A 27,176-nucleotide genomic window follows, 5' to 3' on the forward strand; every position below is an offset into this window, starting at 1 on the left:
GCGGCCTTAGTATACTGCCTTTGCAGCCCTAGTATACTGCCTTTGCAGCCCTAGTATACTGCCTTTGCAGCCCTAGTATACTGCCTTTGCGGCCCTAGTATACTGCCTTTGCAGCCCTAGTATACTGCCTTTGCGGCCCTAGTATACTGCCTTTGCAGCCTTAGTATACTGCCTTTGCAGACTTAGTATACTGCCTTTGCAGCCCTAGTATACTGCCTTTGCAGCCCTAGTATACTGCCTTTGCAGCCTTAGTATACTGCCTTTGCAGCCTTAGTATACTGCCTTTGCGGCCTTAGTATACTGCCTTTGCAGCCCTAGTATACTGCCTTTGCGGCCCTAGTATACTGCCTTTGCGGCCCTAGTATACTGCCTTTGCGGCCCTAGTATACTGCCTTTGCAGACTTAGTATACTGCCTTTGCAGCCCTAGTATACTGCCTTTGCAGACTTAGTATACTGCCTTTGCGGCCCTAGTATACTGCCTTTGCATCCCTAGTATACTGCCTTTGCAGACTTAGTATACTGCCTTTGCGGCCCTAGTATACTGCCTTTGCGGCCCTAGTATACTGCCTTTGCAGCCTTAGTATACTGCCTTTGCAGACTTAGTATACTGCCTTTGCAGCCCTAGTATACTGCCTTTGCAGCCTTAGTATACTGCCTTTGCAGCCTTAGTATACTGCCTTTGCAGCCTTAGTATACTGCCTTTGCAGCCTTAGTATACTGCCTTTGCAGCCCTAGTATACTGCCTTTGCAGCCCTAGTATACTGCCTTTGCAGCCTTAGTATACTGCCTTTGCAGCCCTAGTATACTGCCTTTGCAGCCTTAGTATACTGCCTTTGCAGCCTTAGTATACTGCCTTTGCAGCCTTAGTATACTGCCTTTGCAGCCTTAGTATACTGCCTTTGCAGCCTTAGTATACTGCCTTTGCAGACTTAGTATACTGCCTTTGCAGCCCTAGTATACTGCCTTTGCAGCCTTAGTATACTGCCTTTGCAGCCTTAGTATACTGCCTTTGCAGCCTTAGTATACTGCCTTTGCAGCCTTAGTATACTGCCTTTGCAGCCCTAGTATACTGCCTTTGCAGCCCTAGTATACTGCCTTTGCAGCCTTAGTATACTGCCTTTGCAGCCTTAGTATACTGCCTTTGCAGCCCTAGTATACTGCCTTTGCAGCCCTAGTATACTGCCTTTACAGACTTAGTATACTGCCTTTGCGGCCTTAGTATACTGCCTTTGCAGCCCTAGTATACTGCCTTTGCGGCCTTAGTATACTGCCTTTGCAGCCCTAGTATACTGCCTTTGCGGCCTTAGTATACTGCCTTTGCAGCCTTAGTATACTGAATCCCTTGCTTCACCCAGATAATTATATCAGGTTAATACATAACTTTCATTTGTAATAATAAAACCGCTCAGTGCGCCAAAAAGAAAGGGTTAAAAATAAACTGCGCCCCGTCACCGCTGCCTAATGTCCACGTGCTTTCTTTCTTACCGCTAGTAGGGGTGTGCACTCTCCCCCATGTTAGTACATGAACTCCAGTCCATTAGTGGTGTAGTACAACTGCTTGCTGGCACCTGATATACCTCTGATATATGTGACTGCACTGTCAGCGTCACTGGTAGCAGATCGGAACAGAAAACTACAAGCTAACAACCCCCCCCCCCCCCCCCCCGACATGTTCCGCCGGCTTCATCAGGGGTATTGGGCAGCGTGGGGTTCGGGTTGCTGCACACCCCTACTAGCGATAAGAAAGAAAACACGTGGACATTAGGCGTTGGTGACGGGGCGCAGTTTATATTTAACCCTTTCTTTTTGGCGCACTGAGCGGTTTTATTATTACAAATGAAAGTCATGTATTAACGTGATATAATTATCTGGGTCAAGCAAGGGATTCTGCCAATTGGCTTTTTGTATTGTTTGAATATATACCGTCTGCGCATCCCCTTTAGATATACAGCGTGCGCGTGCTCCTATAGTATGTAGATAGTGCATGTCCCAATTCACTTACAGTAAGCAGAGATTTTTCCTTGCAGCATTGCTGTGTGTACAAGTCCCTGTGCTTTGTTGGCAGGAGATGGAGCAGGTCTGTAAGGTCACGCTCCCTGAAGATGTCCACCGCGTCCTCCTCAGCTGTAAGACCGATGTGAACGACCTCTTCATCAGGAAGTTCCGGTGCACGGCCGAGGTGAGCGGACACAGGCCGGCCGCCACTACCGCCCCTGTGCTGGTCTATGAGAAGCGGCTGCGCACAGGACAACTGATCAGCGTCTGGCGGGGTGATCTCACCACACAGGACACCGACGTGGTGGTGAATGCAGCTAACGACCAGTTAAAGCACATCGGGGGGCTGGCGCGCGCCCTGGTGGAGGCCGGAGGACAGCAGATTGTCCAGGAGAGTCAAAGGATCATCTCTCAGAGGGGGGTTTTGGAGGCAGGAGACATTGAGGTGACCAGTGCGGGAACGCTGCCCAGTAAACGCATTGTCCATGCGGTGGGGCCCCAGTGGTCTGAGGGTACAGCGGAGAAATGCAAGGGCCAGCTGCGGCAAGCCATCAGGAAGGCTCTGGAGTATGTGAGCAGCCAGAGGGACCTGAGCTCGGTGGCCATCCCGGCCGTCAGCTCCGGCATATTCGGCTTCCCCCTTGACCTCTGCGCCACTATCATAGTGGAAGTGGTTGTCGAACATTGTCAGACTCAGCACGCGAGTCGCCTGAAGGAGATCCGCCTCGTGAACCATGATGACAAAACCGTGCAAGCAATGAAGAGCGCGTGCGAGCAGGGGCTGGGGCAGAGCGACGCGCTGAGTGGCGCAGCCTCCTCCTCAGCACAGGCCTGGCATCAGGGGGCATCGTCACAAATGACCACCTCCCTCACTGTCGGTGGCCTGAACCTTCACCTGAAGACGGGAAAGATTGAAGAGGAGAAGGTCCGTGTCTTCAAGAAGTAGAATGAATTCAGTGGTCATGTGACCTGTGTGCGTGTCATCATGTGATATGACCGTGTGTACGTGAGCCTCTCACACTGATGTGTGGGTGCGGGGCTCCTCATGTCTGATGTGTGGGTGCGGGGCTCCTCGCGCTGTATGATGTGTGGGTGCGGGGTTCCTCATGTCTGATGTGTGGGTGCGGGGTTCCTCGTGTCTGATGTGTGGGTGCGGGGCTCCTTGTGTCTGATGTGTGGGTGCGGGGCTCCTTGTGTCTGATGTGTGGGTGCGGGGCTCCTTGTGTCTGATGTGTGGGTGCGGGGCTCCTTGTGTCTGATGTGTGGGTGCGGGGCTCCTTGTGTCTGATGTGTGGGTGCGGGGCTCCTTGTGTCTGATGTGTGGGTGCGGGGCTCCTCGTGTCTGATGTGTGGGTGCGGGGCTCCTCGTGTCTGATGTGTGGGTGCGGGGCTCCTCGTGTCTGATGTGTGGGTGCGGAGCTCCTTGTGTCGGATGTGTGGGTGCGGGGCTCCTCACGCTGTGTGATGTGTGGGTGCGGGGCTCCTCGCGCTGTGTGATGTGTGGGTGCGGGGCTCCTCGCGCTGTGTGATGTGTGGGTGCGGGGCTCCTCGCGCTGTGTGATGTGTGGGTGCGGGGCTCCTCGCGCTGTGTGATGTGTGGGTGCGGGGCTCCTCGCGCTGTGTGATGTGTGGGTGCGGGGCTCCTCGCGCTGTGTGATGTGTGGGTGCGGGGCTCCTCGCGCTGTGTGATGTGTGGGTGCCGGGCTCCTCGCGCTGTGTGATGTGTGGGTGCGGGGCTCCTCGCGCTGTGTGATGTGTGGGTGCGGGGCTCCTCGCGCTGTGTGATGTGTGGGTGCGGGGCTCCTCGCGCTGTGTGATGTGTGGGTGCGGGGCTCCTCGCGCTGTGTGATGTGTGGGTGCGGGGCTCCTTGTGATGTGTGGGTGCGGGGCTCCTCGCGCTGTGTGATGCGGGGGCCCCATGTGTACTCCGTTTTCTCTTGGATGCTTTGTCTCTTCCAGACGACGGTCATCGTAAACTCCATCTCCTCGGATCTGGACCTCACTCATGGAGCCATATCATCAGCCATTAACAGCAAAGCCGGCCCGAAGCTTCAGGAGGAAGTCCGGAGGAAGGGCTACCCATTCAGCAACATGATCTCTACCAGGGGCCACAACCTGCCCTGCCACTATGTGTACCATGTGATATTAGCAACTGGTGAAAGGAACGTGGAGAAGGCGAGTGTCTCCTTCTTGCACTGTACACCCTGAAACCGGCCATCTTTTTAGTGATATTTGTGGTGTATCGCTAGGATATGACATAAATGTTTCACCGCTGGGACCCCTCCTATGTCCAGAACGGGGCCCTGAAGTGAACAGAGCGCACATCGCACCCACAGCCACCCTCCATTCACTGCGGTGAGTCCCATAACGGTGAAAGGAGAGAACGTCATGCATGTGTGGGGTGCTTCCCCGTCACCTCAGGGCCTTGTTCTGGAGATGGGCGAGGGTCGTTCCTCTGAGACCCGCTCCTATCAGACATTTAGGTTATATTGGGGGGTCTGGAGGTGGGGAACCTGGGGGGGGTCTGGAGGTGGGGAACCTGGGGGGGGTCTGGAGGAGGGGAACCTGGGGAAGGGGGGTCTGGAGGAGGGGAACCTGGGGAAGGGGGGTCTAGAGGAGGGGAACCTGGGGGGTCTGGAGGAGGGGAACATGGGGCAGGGTCTGGGCGTGAGGAACCTGCAGGGTGGGTCTGGAGATGGGAAATATGAGGCTGGGTCTGGGCTAGAGGAACTTGGGGGAGGGGGGATCTGGAGGTGGGAACCTTGGGGGGGGGGGTGGAAGAGGGGAACCTGGAGAAGGTCAGAGGAGCAGTAGTTCTCTCCCCTCTTGCACACATGCATACTCGGTCATGTGGGGGGAAGGTCAGGGAGATAACTGTTCAGGTGTGTCATGTGTGTGGCCGCCATGCTTGGTGTCTAATAATAGAATGTATGTTTGTCGTATTCCAGACTCTACAAGAAGTCACCAAGAAGTGTCTAATGACCGCACATAGTCATAAGTCTTCCTCCATCTCGTTCCCAGCATTGGGGACTGGTAACATCGGTCTGCAGAAACATAAGGTGGCGGACATCATGACACAGGCGGTTCTTGATTTTGCCAGATTGCACAAGTCCTTGATGGAGGTGAATTTCGTCATCCACCCCATGGACGTGGGAACATTCGAGGTTTGTGCAGATTTTGCTTCCGTTCAGGACGTTATATAGGATGTGGATTATTAGTAGCTGATGATACGAGGGGTTAACCTGCCACACCTGTCTGCAGGGGGAGGTATAGTGGGCGGTAAATGTCGAGTCTCCAGAGCCTCCATCAATCAGAGCTCCGACCTTCCATACTTCAGGCTGGGAGAGATTCAGACATTTTACATTAAAGGCCATGTTCCATGTACTTGCCTTGAACTAAAAATAATTTTTTCAATTAGTCTTTATTGAAAATATGGAGCCCTTTTCTCTGTGCAGAGCTGAGATTCTGTAGTAGCTGCCTGTGGACTTTCTGTCTTTTCCGTCAGTTGGGGAGCTGACAGGCTCCTTATCTCTGCTCTCTGACCTCTGCACTCTTTATAGCGCAGTCCTCATCTTACCGATAAGAATGTGGCTCAGATAAGCAGTTATGACCTCTCAGTAGTTTAGCGATAAGATTTATTAGATGACCAGCACAAAGTGAAAGTACCAGTCACACAGAAAAACAGCTAACTCTTTATGACAGAACGGCTCAATATTTTTAATAAAGGGCATTTGAAAATATGATTTTTAGACAAAAATGAGTAAAATTCAATGATAAACAAAAATTGCCTCCAATGGTGTACATAGCCTTTAGGTCCTTAACCACCTCCGGACCGCCTAACGCAGGATCGCGTTCCGGAGGTGGCAGCCCTGCGCAGAGTCACGCATATATGCGTCATCTCGCGATGGCCGAGATTTCCTGTGAACGCGCGCACACAGGAACGGAAGGTAAGAGAGTTGATCTCCAGCCTGCCAGCGGCGATCGTTCGCTGGCAGGCTGGAGATGTGTTTTTTTTAACCCCTAACAGGTATATTAGACGCTGTTTTGATAACAGCGTCTAATATACCTGCTACCTGGTCCTCTGGTGGTCCCCTTTGTTTGGATCGACCACCAGAGGACACAGGTAGCTCAGTAATATGTAGCACCAAGCACCACTACACTACACCCCCCCCCCCCCCCCGTCACTTATTAACCCCTTATTAGCCCCTGATCACCCCATATAGACTCCCTGATCACCCCCCTGTCATTGATTACCCCCCTGTAAAGCTCCATTCAGACGTCCGCATGATTTTTACGGATCCACTGATAGATGGATCGGATCCGCAAAACGCATCCGGACGTCTGAATGAAGCCTTACAGGGGCATGATCAATGACTGTGGTTATCACCCCATATAGACTCCCTGATCACCCCCCTGTCATTGATTACCCCCCTGTCATTGATCACCACCCCTGTCATTGATTACCCCCCTGTCATTGATTACCCCCCTGTAAAGCTCCATTCAGATGTCCGCATGATTTTTACGGATGCACTGATAGATGGATCGGATCCGCAAAACGCATCCGGACGTCTGAATGAAGCCTTACAGGGGCATGATCAATGACTGTGGTGATCACCCCATATAGACTCCCTGATCACCCCCCTGTCATTGATCAACCCCCCTGTCATTGATCACCCCCCTGTCATTGATCACCCCCCTGTCATTGATCAACCCCCCTGTCATTGATCACCCCCCTGTCATTGATCACCCCCCTGTCATTGATCACCCCCCCTGTCATTGATCACCCCCCCTGTCATTGATCACCCCCCCTGTCATTGATCACCCCCCCTGTCATTGATCACCCCCCCTGTCATTGATCACCCCCCCCTGTCATTGATCACCCCCCCTGTCATTGATCACCCCCCCTGTCATTGATCACCCCCCTGTCATTGATCACCCCCCTGTCATTGATGACCCCCCCTGTCATTGATCACCCCCCTGTCATTGATCACCCCCCTGTCATTGATCACCCCCCTGTCATTGATCCCCCCCCTCTGTAAGGCTCCATTCAGACATTTTTTTGGCCCAAGTTAGCGGAAATTTTTTTTTTTTTTTCTTACAAAGTCTCATATTCCACTAACTTGTGTCAAAAAATAAAATCTCACATGAACTCACCATACCCCTCACGGAATCCAAATGCGTAAAAATTTTTAGACATTTATATTCCAGACTTCTTCTCACGCTTTAGGGCCCCTAGAATGCCAGGGCAGTATAAATACCCCACATGTGACCCCATTTCGGAAAGAAGACACCCCAAGGTATTCCGTGAGGGGCATATTGAGTCCATGAAAGATTGAAATTTTTGTCCCAAGTTAGCGGAAAGGGAGACTTTGTGAGAAAAAAATTAAAAATATCAATTTCCGCTAACTTGTGCCAAAAAAAAAAAATTTCTATGAACTCGCCATGCCCCTCATTGAATACCTTGGGGTGTCTTATTTCCAAAATGGGGTCACATGTGGGGTATTTATACTGCCCTGGCATTCTAGGGGCCCCAAAGCGTGAGAAGAAGTCTGGGATCCAAATGTCTAAAAATGCCCTCCTAAAAGGAATTTGGGCACCTTTGCGCATCTAGGCTGCAAAAAAGTGTCACACAACTGGTATCGCCGTACTCAGGAGAAGTTGGGGAATGTGTTTTGGGGTGTCATTTTACATATACCCATGCTGGGTGAGAGAAATATCTTGGTCAAATGCCAACTTTGTATAAAAAAATGGGAAAAGTTGTCTTTTGCTGAGATATTTATCTCACCCAGCATGGGTATATGTAAAATGACACCCCAAAACACATTCCCCAACTTCTCCTGAGTACGGCGATACCACATGTGTGACACTTTTTTGCAGCCTAGGTGGGCAAAGGGGCCCATATTCCAAAGAGCACCTTTCGGATTTCACAGGTCATTTACCTACTTACCACACATTAGGGCCCCTGGAAAATGCCAGGGCAGTATAACTACCCCACAAGTGACGCCATTTTGGAAAGAAGACACCCCAAGGTATTCCGTGAGGGGCATGGCGAGTTCCTAGAATTTTTTATTTTTTGTCACAAGTTAGTGGAAAATGATGATTTTTTTTTTTTTTTTTTTCATACAAAGTCTCATATTCCACTAACTTGTGACAAAAAATAAAAACTTCCATGAACTCACTATGCCCATCAGCGAATACCTTGGGGTGTCTTCTTTCCAAAATGGGGTCACTTGTGGGGTAGTTATACTGCCCTGGCATTTTCCAGGGGCCCTAATGTGTGGTAAGTAGGTAAATGACCTGTGAAATCCGAAAGGTGCTCTTTGGAATATGGGCCCCTTTGCCCACCTAGGCTGCAAAAAAGTGTCACACATCTGGTATCTCCGTACTCAGGAGAAGTTGGGGAATGTGTTTTGGGGTGTCATTTTACATATACCCATGCTGGGTGAGAGAAATATCTTGGTCAAATGACAACTTTGTATAAAAAAATGGGAAAAGTTGTCTTTTGCCAAGATATTTCTCTCACCCAGCATGGGTATATATAAAATGACACCCCAAAACACATTCCCCACCTTCTCCTGAGTACGGAGATACCAGATGTGTGACACTTTTTTGCAGCCTAGGTGGACAAAGGGGCCCATATTCCAAAGAGCACCTTTCGGATTTCACAGGTCATTTTTTACAGAATTTGATTTCAAACTCCTTACCACACATTTGGGCCCCTAGAATGCCAGGGCAGTATAACTACCCCACAAGTGACCCCATTTTGGAAAGAAGACACCCCAAGGTATTCGCTGATGGGCATAGTGAGTTCATAGAAGTTTTTATTTTTTGTCACAAGTTAGTGGAATATGAGACTTTGTAAGAAAAAAAAAAAAAAAAATCATCATTTTCCGCTAACTTGTGACAAAAAATAAAAAGTTCTATGAACTCACTATGCCCATCAGCGAATACCTTAGGGTGTGTACTTTCCGAAATGGGGTCATTTGTGGGGTGTTTGTACTGTCTGGCCATTGTAGAACCTCAGGAAACATGACAGGTGCTCAGAAAGTCAGAGCTGCTTCAAAAAGCGGAAATTCACATTTTTGTACCATAGTTTGTAAACGCTATAACTTTTACCCAAAGCATTTTTTTTTTTACCCAAACATTTTTTTTTTTATCAAAGACATGTAGAACAATAAATTTAGAGCAAAATTTATATATGGATCTCGTTTTTTTTTGCAAAATTTTACAACTGAAAGTGAAAAATGTCATTTTTTTGCAAAAAAATCGTTAAATTTCAATTAATAACAAAAAAAGTAAAAATGTCAGCAGCAATGAAATACCACCAAATGAAAGCTCTATTAGTGAGAAGAAAAGGAGGTAAAATTCATTTGGGTGGTAAGTTGCATGACCGAGCAATAAACGGTGAAAGTAGTGTAGGTCAGAAGTGTAAAAAGTGGCCTGGTCTTTCAGGGTGTTTAAGCTAGGGGGGCTGAAGGGGTTAAAGGGTTATTGTGTTGTCAGACATTTATTAGGGGGATGAACTGGAAATGTCTGAGATGAGTGTTGCTTTTAACCTCTTCCTGCCCCCTGCTGTAAGCTGAGCCTCTGCTCAATGGCAATTACAGCATCAGTAAAGGGAGGGGACTGGATTATTAGTCCCAGGGATGGCGACCACCGGGGCTGATGGTTTTAAGGAGCAGCTGTGACCCAACAAGAGCAGTACAAGGATGATCCCTTCTTGGGCAAACCTGCGGTGTCCTAACAGCAGTCATTAGAACGTATGTGTGCGGCCATCTTGCCTGACCTGCTGCTGTGAGCTGTGGAATGGGCAACCAATGGGAGAAGGTAGAGAGCATGCTGTATGTATGGGAGAAGGTAGAGAGCATGCTGTATGTATGGGAGAGGGTAGAGAGCATGCTGTATGTATGGGAGAAGGTAGAGAGCATGCTGTATGTATGGGAGAGGGTAGAGAGCATGCTGTATGTATGGGAGAAGGTAGAGAGCATGCTGTATGTATGGGAGAAGGTAGAGAGCATGCTGTGTGTATGGGAGAAGGTAGAGAGCATGCTCTGTGTATGGGAGAGGGTAGAGAGCATGCTGTATGTATGGGAGAGGGTAGAGAGCATGCTGTATGTATGGGAGAGGGTAGAGAGCATGCTGTGTGTATGGGAGAGGGTAGAGAGCATGCTGTATGTATGGGAGAAGGTAGAGAGCATGCTGTATGTATGGGAGAGGGTAGAGAGCATGCTGTATGTATGGGAGAAGGTAGGGAGCATGCTGTATGTATGGGAGAGGGTAGAGAGCATGCTCTGTGTATGGGAGAGGGTAGAGAGCATGCTGTGTGTATGGGAGAGGGTAGAGAGCATGCTGTGTGTATGGGAGAGGGTAGAGAGCATGCTGTGTGTATGGGAGAAGGTAGAGAGCATGCTGTGTGTATGGGAGAGGGTAGAGAGCATGCTCTGTGTATGGGAGAAGGTAGAGAGCATGCTGTGTGTATGGGAGAGGGTAGAGAGCATGCTGTGTGTATGGGAGAGGGTAGAGAGCATGCTGTGTGTATGGGAGAGGGTAGAGAGCATGCTGTGTGTATGGGAGAGGGTAGAGAGCATGCTGTGTGTATGAGAGAGGGTAGAGAGCATGCTGTGTGTATGGGAGAGGGTAGAGAGCATGCTGTGTGTATGGGAGAAGGTAGAGAGCATGCTGTGTGTATGGGAGAGGGTAGAGAGCATGCTGTGTGTATGGGAGAGGGTAGAGAGCATGCTGTGTGTATGGGAGAGGGTAGAGAGCATGCTCTGTGTATGGGAGAGGGTAGAGAGCATGCTCTGTATGGGAGAAGGTAGAGAGCATGCTGTATGTATGGGAGAGGGTAGAGAGTATGCTGTGTGTATGGGAGAGGGTAGAGAGCATGCTCTGTGTATGGGAGAAGGTAGAGAGCATGCTCTGTGTATGGGGGAAGGTAGAGAGCATGCTCTGTGTATGGGAGAGGGTAGAGAGCATGCTCTGTGTATGGGAGAGGGTAGAGAGCATGCTGTATGTATGGGAGAAGGTAGAGAGCATGCTCTGTGTATGGGAGAAGGTAGAGAGCATGCTGTGTGTATGGGAGAGTGTCCCTGTCCACCTTCACTTGGTCAGAACCAGTGATATTCTCAATATCTCAGTAATAATGTTCACTAAAGTAACAAGAAGGAGCAGTGTATCATAAAAATCATCTTCTTCCATCCACCTTTAAGGTTTTTCTGGACAAGTTTAAAGCATCTAGGATCACTAATGTCAAGAATATGGAGTTTACCAAGAACCCCAAAGGTGAGAATGTGTGATACTAACTGCCCCCAGGAGGGAAATACTGAGGGGGTAGGTACATCTGTACATCTGCTCCCACCACTAGAGGGAGCTCCTCACATACAGATGTATATACAGTCACCACTAGGGGGAGCTCATCACATACAGATGTATATACAGCCACCACTAGAGGGAGCTCCTCACATACAGATGTATATACAGCCACCACTAGAGGGAGCTCCTCACATACAGATGTATATACAGTCACCACTAGAGGGAGCTCCTCACATACAGATGTATATACAGTCACCACTAGAGGGAGCTCCTCACATACAGATGTATATACAGTCACCACTAGGGGGAGCTCCTCACATACAGATGTATATACAGTCACCACTAGAGGGAGCTCCTCACATACAGATGTATATACAGCCACCACTAGAGGGAGCTCCTCACATACAGATGTATATACAGTCACCAATAGAGGGAGCTCCTCACATACAGATGTATATACAGTTACCACTAGGGGGAGCTCCTCACATACAGATGTATATACAGTCACCACTAGGGGGAGCTCCTCACATACAGATGTATATACAGCCACCACTAGAGGGAGCTCCTCACATACAGATGTATATACAGTCACCAATAGAGGGAGCTCCTCACATACAGATGTATATACAGTTACCACTAGGGGGAGCTCCTCACATACAGATGTATATACAGTCACCACTAGGGGGAGCTCCTCACATACAGATGTATATACAGCCACCACTAGAGGGAGCTCCTCACATACAGATGTATATACAGTCACCAATAGAGGGAGCTCCTCACATACAGATGTATATACAGTCACCACTAGGGGGAGCTCCTCACATACAGATGTATATACAGCCACCACTAGGGGGAGCTCCTCACATACAGATGTATATACAGCCACCACTAGAGGGAGCTCCTCACATACAGATGTACAGTTACCACTAGAGGGAGCTCCTCACATACAGCTGTATATACAGCCACCACTAGAGGGAGCTCCTCACATACAGATGTATATACAGCCACCACTAGGGGGAGCTCCTCACATACAGATGTATATACAGTCACCACTAGAGGGAGCTCCTCACATACAGATGTATATACAGTCACCACTAGAGGGAGCTCCTCACATACAGATTTATATACAGTCACCACTAGGGGGAGCTCCTCACATACAGATGTATATACAGTCACCACTAGGGGGAGCTCCTCACATACAGATGTATATACAGTCACCACTAGGGGGAGCTCCTCACATACAGATTTATATACAGTCACCACTAGGGGGAGCTCCTCACATACAGATGTATATACAGCCACCACTAGAGGGAGCTCCTCACATACAGATGTATATACAGCCACCACTAGGGGGAGCTCCTCACATACAGATGTATATACAGTCACCACTAGAGGGAGCTCCTCACATACAGATGTATATACAGCCACCACTAGGGGGAGCTCCTCACATACAGATGTATATACAGCCACCACTAGGGGGAGCGCCTCACATACAGATGTATATACAGTCACCACTAGGGGGAGCTCCTCACATACAGATGTATATACAGCCACCACTAGAGGGAGCTCCTCACATACAGATGTATATACAGTCACCAGTAGAGGGAGCTCCTCACATACAGATGTATATACAGTCACCACTAGAGGGAGCTCCTCACATACAGATGTATATACAGTCACCACTAGAGGGAGCTCCTCACATACAGATGTATATACAGCCACCACTAGAGGGAGCTCCTCACATACAGATGTATATACAGACACCACTAGGGGGAGCTCCTCACATACAGATGTATATACAGACACCACTAGGGGGAGCTCCTCACATACAGATGTATATACAGACACCACTAGGGGGAGCTCCTCACATACAGATGTATATACAGTCACCACTAGAGGGAGCTCCTCACATACAGATGTATATACAGTCACCAATAGAGGGAGCTCCTCACATACAGATGTATATACAGTCACCAGTAGAGGGAGCTCCTCACATACAGATGTATATACAGTCACCAGTAGAGGGAGCTCCTCACATACAGATGTATATACAGTCACCACTAGAGGGAGCTCCTCACATGCAGATGTATATACAGTCACCACTAGAGGGAGCTCCTCACATGCAGATGTATATACAGTCACCACTAGGGGGAGCTCCTCACATACAGATGTATATACAGTCACCACTAGAGGGAGCTCCTCACATACAGATGTATATACAGCCACCACTAGAGGGAGCTCCTCACATACAGATGTATATACAGTCACCACTAGAGGGAGCTCCTCACATACAGATGTATATACAGTCACCACTAGAGGGAGCTCCTCACATACAGATGTATATACAGTCACCACTAGAGGGAGCTCCTCACATACAGATGTATATACAGTCACCAGTAGGGGGAGCTCCTCACATACAGATGTATATACAGTCACCACTAGAGGGAGCTCCTCACATACAGATGTATATACAGCCACCACTAGAGGGAGCTCCTCACATACAGATGTATATACAGTCACCACTAGAGGGAGCTCCTCACATACAGATGTATATACAGCGACTACTAGAGGGAGCTCCTCACATACAGATGTATATACAGCCACCACTAGAGGGAGCTCCTCACATACAGATGTATATACAGTCACCACTAGGGGGAGCTCCTCACATACAGATGTATATACAGTCACCAGTAGGGGGAGCTCCTCACATACAGATGTATATACAGTCACCACTAGAGGGAGCTCCTCACATACAGATGTATATACAGTCACCAGTAGGGGGAGCTCCTCACATACAGATGTGTATATAGTGGGTGTTGTTGGTCCTCTCACCTGTCAGGGTTCGGATTCATCGGCACCTCTCGCCCTCTTTTCTGTTTTGCAGGGCCTGAGCCGTCTGATGAGGGGATGTGTGTGACCATTACTGGGGAGTGCGGTGAGGATGTGGCAGAGGCAGCGGCCTGGCTCCAGGGGGTCCTATCCCCCTCCCCCACGCCGCTGCTCTTACACACCAACCTCCTTCTGCTCTTTGGAAGTGAAGAAATTGACGCTTTAGCATCTTGTCCCGCGAGTGTTGAGATGGAAGAAGATCTGAGAGACGGTCGAGGCACCCTGAAGATCAGCGGTCCTCTGCCAGACAGGATAGTGGCGGCCGTACAGGTAGAGCGCCTCCTCCTGGATGTCCAGAATGAACTGGCGCAGTCCCTGGAGGCGGAGCTGCTGGAGGCCGTCGTCATCTGGTTCTATGAGAGTCCGTCAGAGAGTCACCGATACCCAGCGAAAGCCAACAGGGAGCTGGAGAAAGCGTTCGCCTCCCGGAGGAACTTCGTCCTGAGTGCGCCGCCCGGTCATGTGATCAACTTCGACAATGACACTGCGATGGAAAGAGAGCGGAAATACACCCTCCGGAGACGATGTGAGTGCAATACCTCCGTCATATGGTCAGAAACCGGGCACCACTATGTCACACTGCGGAGCACTACTACTGACACTGCGGAGCACTACTACTGACACTGCGGAGCACTACTACTGACACTGCGGGGCACAACTACTGACACTGCGGAGCACTGCTACTGACACTGCGGAGCACTACTACTGACACTGCGGAGCACTGCTACTGACACTGCACACTGGCGGGGCACTACTACTGAACCTTGATGACACCATTGTACTATGTACAGCTGTAGTCAGGACCTGGCGGGGTCTCACTGTAGTCCCGCGCCCCTGGGGGGGGTCCTCACTGTAGTCCCGCGCGCCTGGGGGGGGGGGGGGTGTCTCCCTGTAGTCCCGCGCGCCTGGGGGGGGGGGGGGGGTGTCTCACTGTAGTCCCGCGCGCCTGGGGGGGGGGGGTGTCTCACTGTAGTCCCGCGCGCCTGGGGGGGGGGGGTCGGGTCTCACTGTAGTCCCGCGCGCCTGGGGGGGGTGGGTCACTGTAGTCCCGCGCGCCTGGGGGGGATGTCTCACTGTAGTCCCGCGCGCCTGGGGGGGGTGTCTCACTGTAGTCCCTCGCGCCTGGGGGGGGTCTCACTGTAGTCCCTCGCGCCTGGGGGGGGTCTCACTGTACAGTCGTGGCCAAAAGTTTTGAGAATTACATAAATATTGGAAATTGGAAAAGTTGCTGCTTAAGTTTTTATAATAGCAATTTGCATCTACTCCAGAATGTTATGGAGAGTGATCAGATGAATTGCATAGTCCTTCTTTGCCATGAAAATTAACTTAATCCCAAAAAAAACCTTTCCACTGCATTTCATTGCTGTCATTAAAGGACCTGCTGAGATCATTTCAGTAATCGTCTTGTTAACTCAGGTGAGAATGTTGACGAGCACAAGGCTGGAGATCATTATGTCAGGCTGATTGGGTTAAAATGGCAGACTTGACATGTTAAAAGGAGGGTGATGCTTGAAATCCTTGTTCTTCCATTGTTAACCATGGTGACCTGCAAAGAAACGCGTGCAGCCATCATTGCGTTGCATAAAAATGGCTTCACAGGCAAGGATATTGTGGCTACTAAGATTGCACCTCAATCAACAATTTATAGGATCATCAAGAACTTCAAGGAAAGAGGTTCAATTCTTGTTAAGAAGGCTTCAGGGTGTCCAAGAAAGTCCAGCAAGCGCCAGGATTGTCTCCTAAAGAGGTTTCAGCTGCGGGATCGGAGTGCCTCCAGTGCAGCGCTTGCTCAGGAATGGCAGCAGACAGGTGTGAGCGCATCTGCACGCACAGTGAGGCGAAGACTTTTGGAAGATGGCCTGGTGTCAAGAAGGGCAGCAAAGAAGCCACTTCTCTCCAAAAAAAACATCAGGGACAGACTGATCTTCTGCAGAAAGTCTGGTGAATGGACTGCTGAGGACTGGGGCAAAGTCATATTCTCCGATGAAGCCTCTTTCCGATTGTTTGGGGCATCTGGAAAAAGGCTTGTCCGGAGAAGAAAAGGTGAGCGCTACCATCAGTCCTGTGTCATGCCAACAGTAAAGCATCCTGAGACCATTCATGTGTAGGGTTGCATCTCATCCAAGGGAGTGGGCTCACTCACAATTCTGCCCAAAAACACAGCCATGAATAAAGAATGGCACCAAAACACCCTCCAACAGCAACTTCTTCCAACAATCCAACAACAGTTTGGTGAAGAACAATGCATTTTCCAGCACGATGGAGCACCGTGCCATAAGGCAAAAGTGATAAATAAGTGGCTCGGGGACCAGAACGTTGACATTTTGGGTCCATGGCCTGGAAACTCCCCAGATCTTAATCCCATTGAGAACTTGTGGTCAATCCTCAAGAGGCGGGTGGACAAACAAAAACCCACTAATTCTGACAAACTCCAAGAAGTGATGATGAGAGAATGGGTTGTATCAGTCAGGAATTGGCCCAGAAGGTGATTGAGAGCATGTCCAGTCGGATTGCAGAGGTCCTGAAAAAGAAGGGCCAACACTGCAAATACTGACTCTCTGCATAAATGTCATGTAATTGTCGATAAAAGCCTTTGAAACGTATGAAGTGCGTGTAATTATATTTCACTACATCACAGAAACAACTGAAACAAAGATCTAAAAGCAGTTTAGCAGCAAACTTTGTGAAAACTGATATTTGTGTCATTCTCAAAACTTTTGGCCATGACTGTAGTCCCGTGTGTCTCTTTCCTCCAGGTCTACGTGATTCCTTCCAGAACATCCAGACAAGTCCGCTGCCGTGGCTGGAGGTGGAGCGGAGCAGTCCGGAGTTCAGGGAGCAGAGCACAGAGTTCAGGAAAGCAGGGCTGATCCTGGAGAAGGTAACCTGTTATCAGTACGCCCCGCAGCACTGGGGTGGATATGGGGGGCAGCGGAGGCCCCCTGAGATTGGCAGGATCTGCCTGGTGGAGGCACTTGGATACAGCAGGGCCTCACCGGCATGTACGCCATACAGCACCCTGTAAATAGAGGGGCAGGATGATGGGGGTGATGGTGTCCTATATATATTCAGGAGGGGGGGACCCCCCCAGCCCCTCACAGTCGTCTCTTTCCAGATGGAGAAGGTGCAGAACGAGCTGCTGTCCAGGGTCTTCCAGTCCAAGAAGGATGCGGCGAGGGCGCGGAGGAGCGAGACCCTCTACCAGCTGGTCCCCCGACAATTCTGCAGGGACATCTGTGATGTCGGCTTCCACAGAGTGTACGGCGCGCCCAGAGGTGAGAAGCCGCATCACTTACTGCTCGTCGCCCCAAAAAGCTGCGTCACATGATTCCTCTCATCCGCTCGGACAGGATCATGTGACCCCAGATTGATGGGCAGGAGGTGGGTGAGGGGCGCTGCGTGGGCTCAAGTTTTGCGAAATGTTTGAAGCTGATGCGTTTATTTGCCACAGTTTCTGAAACAAAACCTTTCGGTGTGAATACAGCACTACAGCGGTGGGGGCCCCGTCCATGTACGAGGCAGATCCCCCCCTTAATCCCTTGTGCTCTTCTGTATAGAGGAGTCACTATGATGTGTAGAGGTGCATGCGGCTCTCCGCTGAGTCCCGTGTGTCGCGCACTCCCCGGGTTCTCCGCTGAGTCCCGTGTGTCGCGCACTCCCCGGGTTCTCCGCTGAGTCCCGTGTGTCGCGCACTCCCCGGGTTCTCCGCTGAGTCCCGTGTGTCACGCACTCCCCGGGTTCTCCGCTGAGTCCCGTGTGTCGCGCACTCCCCGGGTTCTCCGCTGAGTCCCGTGTGTCACGCACTCCCCGGGTTCTCCGCTGAGTCCCGTGTGTCGCGCACTCCCCGGGTTCTCCGCTGAGTCCCGTGTGTCGCGCACTCCCCGGGTTCTCCGCTGAGTCCCGTGTGTCGCGCACTCCCCGGGTTCTCCGCTGAGTCCCGTGTGTCGCGCACTCCCCGGGTTCTCCGCTAATACAAATACAGTAGGCGGGTGCTGCACCTGAGGGGTTAACTGCCGCTGATCGCAGCTCCCTGTCATAGCGGTCGGGTGCCGGCTATGTGATTCTGCTGCCGGCACCTGCCTCCTGTATCTGTATTAATGGTTTAAAAACATTGATGGCGCAGTGCACCCCACCCCCCCAGTATTAAATCATTGGTGGCAGTGGCCACAGGTTCCCCTCCTTTCTTCTTTATTGGTGGCAGTACCAGTTGTGATCGGAGCCACAGCAGAGTAATCGCAGGGCTCCGATCGGTTACCATGGCAGCCAGGACGCTACTGCAGCCGTCCATGGTCAGCTCCCTGCTGCTGTGTGCACTATGCACAGGGCAGCAGGGCGAGTGTGAAGTCCTATTCACCCCAATAGAGCTCTATCAGGGCTAATAGACAAGGGATGAAAAGATCCCAGGTTTTACCCCTAAGGGGGGAAATAGTTATTAACCCCTTAAGGACTCAGCCCTATTTCACCTTAAGGACTTGGCCATTTTTTGCAAATCTGACCAGTGTCACTTTAAGTGCTGAAAACATTAAAATGCTTTGACTTACCCAGGCCGTTCTGAGATTGTTTTTTTCGTCACATATTGTACTTCATGACACTGCTAAAATTGGGTCAAAAAAGTTAATTTTTGTGCATTAAAAAATAAAATTTTTACCGAAAATTTTGAAAAATTAGCAAATTTCAAAGTTTCAGTTTCTCTACCTCTGTAATACATAGTAATACCCCCAAAACTTGTGATGACTTTACATTCCCCATATGTCTACTTCATGTTTGTAGCATTTTGGGAATGATATTTTATTTTTTGGGGATGTTACAAGGCTTAGAAGTTTAGAAGCAAATTTTGAAATTTTCTGAAATCTTCAAAATCCCACTTTTTATGGACCAGTTCAGGTTTGAAGTCATATTGTGAGGCTTAGATAATAGAAACCTCCCAAAAATGACCCCATTCTAGAAACTACACCCCTCAAGGTATTCAAAACAGTTTTTTCAAACTTTATTAACCCTTTAGGTCTTCCACAAGAGTTAATGGCAGATGGAGAAACAATTTTGAAATTTCTATTTTTTGGAGGTGGGGGCTGGTGGTGGGGAAGGGGGGTGGGGTGGGGTGGGGGTCTGGTGGGGGGGGGCAAGTGGCAGGGGGGGATCTGGGGTCTGATGGATGGATCAAAAAAAGTTTGGAAATAAAAGTTTTTTTTTTTGTTTTTTTCTAACTTACTTTTCCCTTCTTTCCCTGCCTAACGGTGCCTCTCCCTCACTGACCCTAACCTACCTGGGTGGCGATGGGTGCAGGAGGGTGATGGATGCCGATTAGGGGGACACAGGAGCTGGTGCTGGACGATGCTGCACGGTCAGGGTGCTGGACAGGAAGAGGAGGGGAGAGAGGAGCGCAGGAAGTTTGAATCTCGCGCCTCTCTCCCCTGCACCAATCAGCACCCTGGACAGCGGCGTTCAGCACCAGAGCCAGCACCGCCTCTTCAAATCCTCGGACTGCGATAGGTGGTGTATAATTACGCCACCGATCGCAGTCTTTTTCCGGTTCATCGGGTCACAGGACACCCGAATGGACCGGAAACGCAGAAAACCGCAGGTCTGAATTGACCTGCGGTTTTCTGCGATCGTCGATGCGGGGGGGTCAAATGACCCCCCCCTGCGTTGTTACGGGATGCCGGCTGAATGATTTCAGCCGAAATCCCGTTCCGATTAACCCCTGGGGCGCCGGAATGCCGATTTCAAGTTAGGACGTACCGGTACGCCCTGAGTCCTTAAGGACTCGGGAAATAGGGCGTACCGATACGCCCTGCGTCCTTAAGGGGTTAAAGACTCAGCACTATTTCACCTTAAGGACTTGGCCATTTTTTGCAAATCTGACCAGTGTCACTTTAAGTGCTGATAACTTTAAAACGCTTTGACTTATCCAGGCCGTTCTGAGACTGTTTTTTCGTCACATAATGTACTTCATGACACTGGTAAAATGAAATAAAAAAAACCCCATTTTTATTTATAAAAAAAATACCAAATTTACCAAAAATGTGTCAAAAAATTGCAAATTTCCAAGTTTCAATTTCTCTACTTCTATAATACATAGTAATACCTCCAAAAATAGTTATTACTTTACATTCCCCATATGTCTACTTCATGTTTGTAGCATTTTGGGAATGATATTTTATTTTTTGGGGGACGTTACAAGACTTAGAAGTTTAGAAGCAAATCTTTAACCGCTTCACGTCCGCCCATAGGATATAAACGTCCTATGGGTGGACGTCTATTTCTGAACGGACGTTCCAGAACGTCTTTTCAAAAATAGCAGCTGCACGCTAATCGTGCAGCTGCTGATCGGGTTGCCCGCTGTCAGTGACAGCAGGGCAACCCTAAGACAAGGCAGGGACAGTGTCCAGTTGTCCCTGCCTTCTAGATCGCTGCAGACACAGCGCTCACCGAGCTCTGTGTCTGCAGAGAAGGAAGCGCTGTGCGCTTCCTGTTCCGGCCCGGCGGTCATGTGACCGCCGTGACCGGAGTGTGCAGGGTCTGTGTGAGGTCTCTCAGAGACCTCGATCAGCCCTGCACTGAGGCTGTACAGCGCTGTATACTGCTGTACAGCCTCTCTGGGGGGTGCATTTGTCCTGTAACTGGGGCTCCTATGTCAGCCCTGCACTGAGGCTGTACAGCGCTGTATACTGCTGTACAGCCTCTCTGGGGGGTGCATTTGTCCTGTAACTGGGGCTCCTATGTCAGCCCTGCACTGAGGCTGTACAGCGCTGTATACTGCTGTACGGCCTCTCTGGGGGGTGTATTTCCCCTGTAACTGGGGCTCCTATGTCAGCCCTGCACTGAGGCTGTACAGCGCTGTATACTGCTGTACAGCCTCTCTGGGGGGTGTATTTCCCCTGTAACTGGGGCTCCTATGTCAGCCCTGCACTGAGGCTGTCCAGCGCTGTATACTGCTGTACAGCCTCTCTGGGGGGTGTATTTCCCCTGTAACTGGGGCTCCTATGTCAGCCCTGCACTGAGGCTGTACAGCGCTGTATACTGCTGTACAGCCTCTCTGGGGGGTGTATTTCCCCTGTAACTGGGGCTACTATGTCAGCCCTGCACTGAGGCTGTACAGCGCTGTATACTGCTGTACAGCCTCTCTGGGGGTGTATTTCTCCTGTAACTGGGGCTCCTATGTCAGCCCTGCACTGAGGCTGTACAGCGCTGTATACTGCTGTACAGCCTCTCTGGGGGGTGTATTTCTCCTGTAACTGGGGCTCCTATGTCAGCCCTGCACTGAGGCTGTACAGCGCTGTATACTGCTGTACAGCCTCTCTGGGGGGTGTATTTCCCCTGTAACTGGGGCTCCTATGTCAGCCCTGCACTGAGGCTGTACAGCGCTGTATACTGCTGTACAGCCTCTCTGGGGGGTGTATTTCTCCTGTAACTGGGGCTCCTATGTCAGCCCTGCACTGAGGCTGTACAGCGCTGTATACTGCTGTACAGCCTCTCTGGGGGGTGTATTTCTCCTGTAACTGGGGCTCCTATGTCAGCCCTGCACTGAGGCTGTACAGCGCTGTATACTGCTGTACAGCCTCTCTGGGGGTGTATTTCTCCTGTAACTGGGGCTCCTATGTCAGCCCTGCACTGAGGCTGTACAGCGCTGTATACTGCTGTACAGCCTCTCTGGGGGTGTATTTCTCCTGTAACTGGGGCTCCTATGTCAGCCCTGCACTGAGGCTGTACAGCGCTGTATACTGCTGTACAGCCTCTCTGTGGGGAGTATTTCCCCTGTAACTGGGACTCCTACGTCAGCCCTGCACTGAGGCTGTACAGCGCTGTATACTGCTGTACAGCCTCTCTAGGGGTGTATTTCCCCTGTAACTGGGGCTCCTATGTCAGCCCTGCTCTGAGGCTGTACAGCGCTGTATACTGCTGTACAACCTCTCTGGGGGGTGTATTTCTCCTGTAACTGGAGCTCCTATGTCAGCCCTGCTCTGAGGCTGTACAGCGCTGTATACTGCTGTACAGCCTCTATAGGGGTGCATTTGTCCTGTAACTGGGGCTCCTATGTCAGCCCTGCACTGAGGCTGTACAGCGCATTATACTGCTGTACGGCCTCTCTGGGGGGTGTATTTCCCCTGTAACTGGAGCTCCTATGTCAGCCCTGCTCTGAGGCTGTACAGCGCTGTATACTGCTGTACAACCTCTCTGGGGGGTGTATTTCTCCTGTAACTGGAGCTCCTATGTCAGCCCTGCACTGAGGCTGTACAGCGCTGTATACTGCTGTACAGCCTCTCTGGGGGGGGGTGTATTTCTCCTGTAACTGGAGCTCCTATGTCAGCCCTGCTCTGAGGCTGTACAGCGCTGTATACTGCTGTACGGCCTCTCTAGGGGTGCATTTGTCCTGTAACTGGAGCTCCTATGTCAGCCCTGCTCTGAGGCTGTACAGCGCTGTATACTGCTGTACGGCCTCTCTAGGGGTGCATTTGTCCTGTAACTGGAGCTCCTATGTCAGCCCTGCTCTGAGGCTGTACAGCGCTGTATACTGCTGTACGGCCTCTCTAGGGGTGCATTTGTCCTGTAACTGGAGCTCCTATGTCAGCCCTGCTCTGAGGCTGTACAGCGCTGTATACTGCTGTACGGCCTCTCTAGGGGTGCATTTGTCCTGTAACTGGAGCTCCTATGTCAGCCCTGCTCTGAGGCTGTACAGCGCTGTATACTGCTATACGGCCTCTCTAGGGGTGCATTTGTCCTGTAACTGGAGCTCCTATGTCAGCCCTGCTCTGAGGCTGTACAGCGCTGTATACTGCTGTACGGCCTCTCTAGGGGTGCATTTGTCCTGTAACTGGAGCTCCTATGTCAGCCCTGCTCTGAGGCTGTACAGCGCTGTATACTGCTGTACGGCCTCTCTAGGGGTGCATTTGTCCTGTAACTGGGGCTACTATGTCAGCCCCAGTTACAGGAGAAATCAACTGTGAAAAAAAAAAAAAAAAAAAGTGAAGTAAATGTCCCCCAGAGGTCTCGTATGACCTTATGGGGGACGAAAAGTGTAAAATAAAAAAAATAAAAATAAAAGGTTGAAAATAAAAAAATATTGTAAAAAAAAAATGTCCCCAAGTAAGGAATGAAAAAAAAAAATTAAAAATAGAAAAAATAAAAAAAAGGATACATATTTGGTATTGCCGCGTCCGTAAAAACCAGCTCTATAAAAATATCACATGAGCTAACCCCTCGGATGAACACCATAAAAAAAAAAACAAAAAAAAAAAACGGTGTCAAAACAAGCAATTTTTGTCACCTTGCATCACAAAAAGTGCAACACCAAGTGATCAAAAATGCGTATGTCCCACAAAATAGTACCAATAAAACCGTCGCCTCATCCCGCAAAAAATGAGCCCCTACATAAGAAAATCTCTCAAAAAATAAAAAAACTATAGCTCTCAGAACATGGACACATTAAAACATAATTTTTTTGTTTCAAAAATGCTATTATTGTGTAAAACTTTAATAAATGAGAAAAAGTATACATATTAGGTATCGCCACGTCCATAACAATCTGCTCTATAAAAATGTCACTTGACTGAACCCCTCAGGTGAACGCTGTAAAAATAAATAAATAGAAACTGTGCTAAAACAACCAATTTTTTGGTCACCTTGCCCCATAAAGTGTTATAATGAATGATCAAAAAATCATATGTACCCAAAAATAGTACTAATAAAACTGGCACCTTATCCCCTAGTTTCCAAAATGGGGTCACTTCTTGGGAGTTTCTACTGTAAGGGTGCATCAGGGGGCTTCAAATGGGACATGGCATCTAAAAACCATGTGGAGTTCCTTTCCTTCTGCGCCCTGCCGTGTGCCCATACAGCAGTTTATGACCACATGTGGGGTGTTTCTGTAAACCGCAGAATCTGGGTAATAAATATTGAGTTTTGTTTGGCTGTTAACCATCGATGTGTTAAAGAAAAAAATTGATTAAAATGGAAAATCTGCCAAAAAAGTGAAATTTAAAAATTTGATCTCCATTTTCCTTTAATTCTTGTGGAACGCCTAAAGGGTTAACAAAGTTTGTAAAATCGGTTTTGAATACCTTGAGGGGTGTAGTTTCTACAATGGGGTCATTTATGGGGGTATCCACTATGTAGGCCCCACAAAGTGACTTCATACCTGAACTGGTCCTTAAAAAGTGGGTTTTGGCAATTTTCTTAAAAATTTGAAGAATTGCTTCTAAACTTCTAAGCCTTCTAACGTCCTAAAAAAATAAAATGACATTTCCAAAATGATGCCAACATAAAGTAGACATATGGGGAATGTTAAATAATAAATATTTTATGAGGTATCACTTTCTGTTTTAAAAGCAGAGAAATTGAAATTTAGAAAATTGCGAATTTTTCAAATTTTTGGGTAAATTTGGGATTTTTTCATAAATAAAGGTGAAATATTTTGACTCAAATTTATTATTATCATGAAGTACAATGTGTCACGAGAAAACAATCTCTGAATGACTTGGATAAATAAAGGCGTTCCAAAGTTATTACCACATAAAGTGAGATATGTCAGTTTTACAAAATTTGGCCTGGTCAGGAAGGGGGCAAATGGCCCAGATGGCAAGTGGGTAAACTGCTGTACGGGCACACGGCAGAGCGCAGAAGGAAAGGAACGCCATACAGTTTTTTAAAAGGCAGATTTTGCTGGACTGGTTTTTGACACCATGTCCCATTTGATGCACCCCTAGAGTAGAAACTCCAAAAAAGTGACCCCATTTTTGAAACCACGGGATAGGGTGGCAGTTTTGTTGGTACTACTTTAGGGTACATATGATTTTTAGTTGCTTTATATTACACTTTTTGTGAGGCAAGGTAACAAGAAATAGCTGTTTTGGCACCGTTTATATATTTTGTTATTTATAACATTCATCTGACAGGTTAGATCATGTGGTATTTTTATAGACCCGGTTGTCACAGATGCACAATGATTTCTTTTTTGAAGCAAAAAAAATCATGTTTTAGTGTTTCCATAGTCTGAGAGCCATAATTTTTTCAGTTTTTGGGCGATTACCTTGGGTAGGGTATGATTTTTGCGGGATGAGATGATGGTTTTATTGGCACTATTTTGGGGTGCGTGTGACTTTTTGATCGCTTGCTATTACACTTTTTGTGATGTAAGGTGACAAAAAATTATTTATTTAGCACAGTTTTTTTTTTTTTACGGTGTTCATCTGAGGGGTTAGGTCCTGTGTTATGTTTATAGAGCCGGTCGATATGGATGCGGCGATACCTAATATGTATACATTTATTTTTTTTCCCCATATTTTTTACCAATTTTTTTTTTACTTTATTTGGGGAAAATGACGTTTTTGTTTATTTTTACTTGAAACTTTTCATTTTTTGGGGAGAAAACTTTTTTTTTTCAACTTTTTTTTTTCAACTTTTTTTTTTGTCCCACTTTGGGACTTGAACTTTTGGGGCTCTAATCCCTTTTACAATGCATTCCAATACTTCTGTATTGGAATGCATTGGTTGTATGAGTAATACTGTGTGTATTACTCATACAGCTTCCGGCCTGTGAGATCCGGGGGGCTGGATCTCACAGGCTCGTCACCGGAAGGCAGCGCGATGCCTCAGGAAGACATCGCGCTGCCTTCCATGCCATTGGGTCCCCCCTACAGCCCCATGGGGACCCGATGGGAACGCCGCCGCCGCACCAGGTAAAAGCCGCAAACCGCAGGTCTGAATTGACCTGTGGTTTGCGGCGATCGCCGACACGGGGGGGGGGGGGTCACGGGACCCCCCCGCGCATTTAGCCAAGGTGCCTGCTCAATGATTTGAGCAGGCACCTTGCTCTGATAACTGGGCGACGGTGATCGGAACTATACATGACGTACCGGTACATCATGGGTCCCTAAGGGGTTAAATAAAAAGTAAAAAAAAAAAAAGTACAAAAAACCACTAAAATATTAAGTATGAATCACCCCCTTTCCCAATTCTACATATAAAATATATAAATAAACATATCACATATTGCCACGGCCGAAAAGACTATTAAAATATAAAAAAATATCTCCTATGCGGTGAACACCGTAACAGAAAAAGAATTAAAACTGCGCGATTCGCCATTTTTTTTTTAGTCGCCTTGTCCACCATAAAAATAAGATAGGACTGTTCTATTATGGGCCGAACGTTCCATAAAATGCGGAATACACGCAGCTTTTTTGGTGTTTTATTTTCTTCGCGTCGTATCGAGTATCGCAATACTTTTTTATGGTATCGAAACTGAATCAAAATTTTGGTATCGTGACAACCCTAGTCCCGTGTGTTGCGCACGCCCCGTGTTCTCTGCAGGGTCCCGTGTTTCAATCACTCCCCATTTTCTCTGCTGGGTCCCATGTGTCGCACACGCTCTGGGTCCCGTGTGTCACGCATGCCACGTGTTCTACACTGGGTCCTGGGTCCTCCATGTTGCACTGTGTTCCGCCACGTGACTCTCTTCTGCTGTCTTTCAGACACTAGGTACGGATCGGGGGTTTACTTCAAGAAGTCTCTGCCCAACATCACCCAGCGCTTCCAGTGCCCAGAGAAGGACGGGCTTCTCTGTGTCCTCCAGGCGGAGGTGCTCACTGGCGACTTCACCAAATATGCCAGGAATCAGCCTTCTCTCCCCTGCGTTGGGTCCGATGCTCTGCAGGTGTACGAGGGTCTGGTAGACGGGGGGATGCCTGCAGAGCATTACGTCATATTTGACCGTTTCCAAGCCAATCCCCAGTATGTGTTCACCTGCAGACGTAAGGAGTGACGCCCTGCCGCGATCGCTGCTCAGTAGCACCCATGTGATTTCTTGGACCTTACTTTTCAATATTGCCGAGTACATTTTACAGTTGTTTTGTGTAAATTGCAGTCCGACCGCAGCGTGTGAACACAGCTCAATATCGTGTGCCTTATAGACGGCTGTGGATCCGCGCGGTGGGAGGAGCTTGTTTACTGATTCACTGCAGATTAAATCTATAATATTCTT

The 27,176-nt window shown here is 48.9% G+C and overlaps 2 protein-coding genes across 2 annotated transcripts in view; one reads left to right on the forward strand and one right to left on the reverse strand.

Annotated features, from left to right (window-relative positions):
- PARP9 (poly(ADP-ribose) polymerase family member 9) overlaps positions 1–27,176 on the forward strand; it is a 51,189-nt gene extending 24,013 nt beyond the window's left edge. The window contains exons 2-9 of the mRNA XM_040441101.1: positions 2,067–2,921; positions 3,956–4,171; positions 4,945–5,160; positions 11,206–11,278; positions 14,193–14,723; positions 16,954–17,078; positions 17,313–17,472; positions 26,668–27,176. Of these exons, the coding sequence (XP_040297035.1) occupies positions 2,070–2,921; positions 3,956–4,171; positions 4,945–5,160; positions 11,206–11,278; positions 14,193–14,723; positions 16,954–17,078; positions 17,313–17,472; positions 26,668–26,957 (2,463 nt within the window). The 5' untranslated portion in view covers positions 2,067–2,069 and the 3' untranslated portion in view covers positions 26,958–27,176. The remainder of the gene's footprint in view (positions 1–2,066; positions 2,922–3,955; positions 4,172–4,944; positions 5,161–11,205; positions 11,279–14,192; positions 14,724–16,953; positions 17,079–17,312; positions 17,473–26,667) is intronic.
- Positions 2,928–4,011, reverse strand: LOC121008504 (uncharacterized histidine-rich protein DDB_G0274557-like). Its single transcript, XM_040441102.1, has 2 exons — positions 3,100–4,011; positions 2,928–3,067 (listed from the first exon to the last, which is right to left on the reverse strand). Exons 1-2 carry the CDS (start codon positions 3,976–3,978, stop codon positions 2,957–2,959), a joined length of 990 nt encoding a protein of 329 aa, XP_040297036.1. The 5' UTR covers positions 3,979–4,011; the 3' UTR covers positions 2,928–2,956.

This window comes from Bufo bufo, chromosome 7 (genome assembly GCF_905171765.1).
Source record: "Bufo bufo chromosome 7, aBufBuf1.1, whole genome shotgun sequence".
NCBI lineage: Eukaryota > Metazoa > Chordata > Amphibia > Anura > Bufonidae > Bufo > Bufo bufo.

Excerpts from the sequence above, each read along its gene's own strand:
- LOC121008504 (XM_040441102.1), bottom strand. The coding sequence starts at position 3,978 with ATGGAGTTTACGATGACCGTCGTCTGGAAGAGACAAAGCATCCAAGAG. Across the intron at positions 3,068-3,099 it reads ACCCACACATCAGACATGAG|GAGCCCCGCACCCACACATC; the intron begins GAACCCCGCACC and ends ATACAGCGCGAG.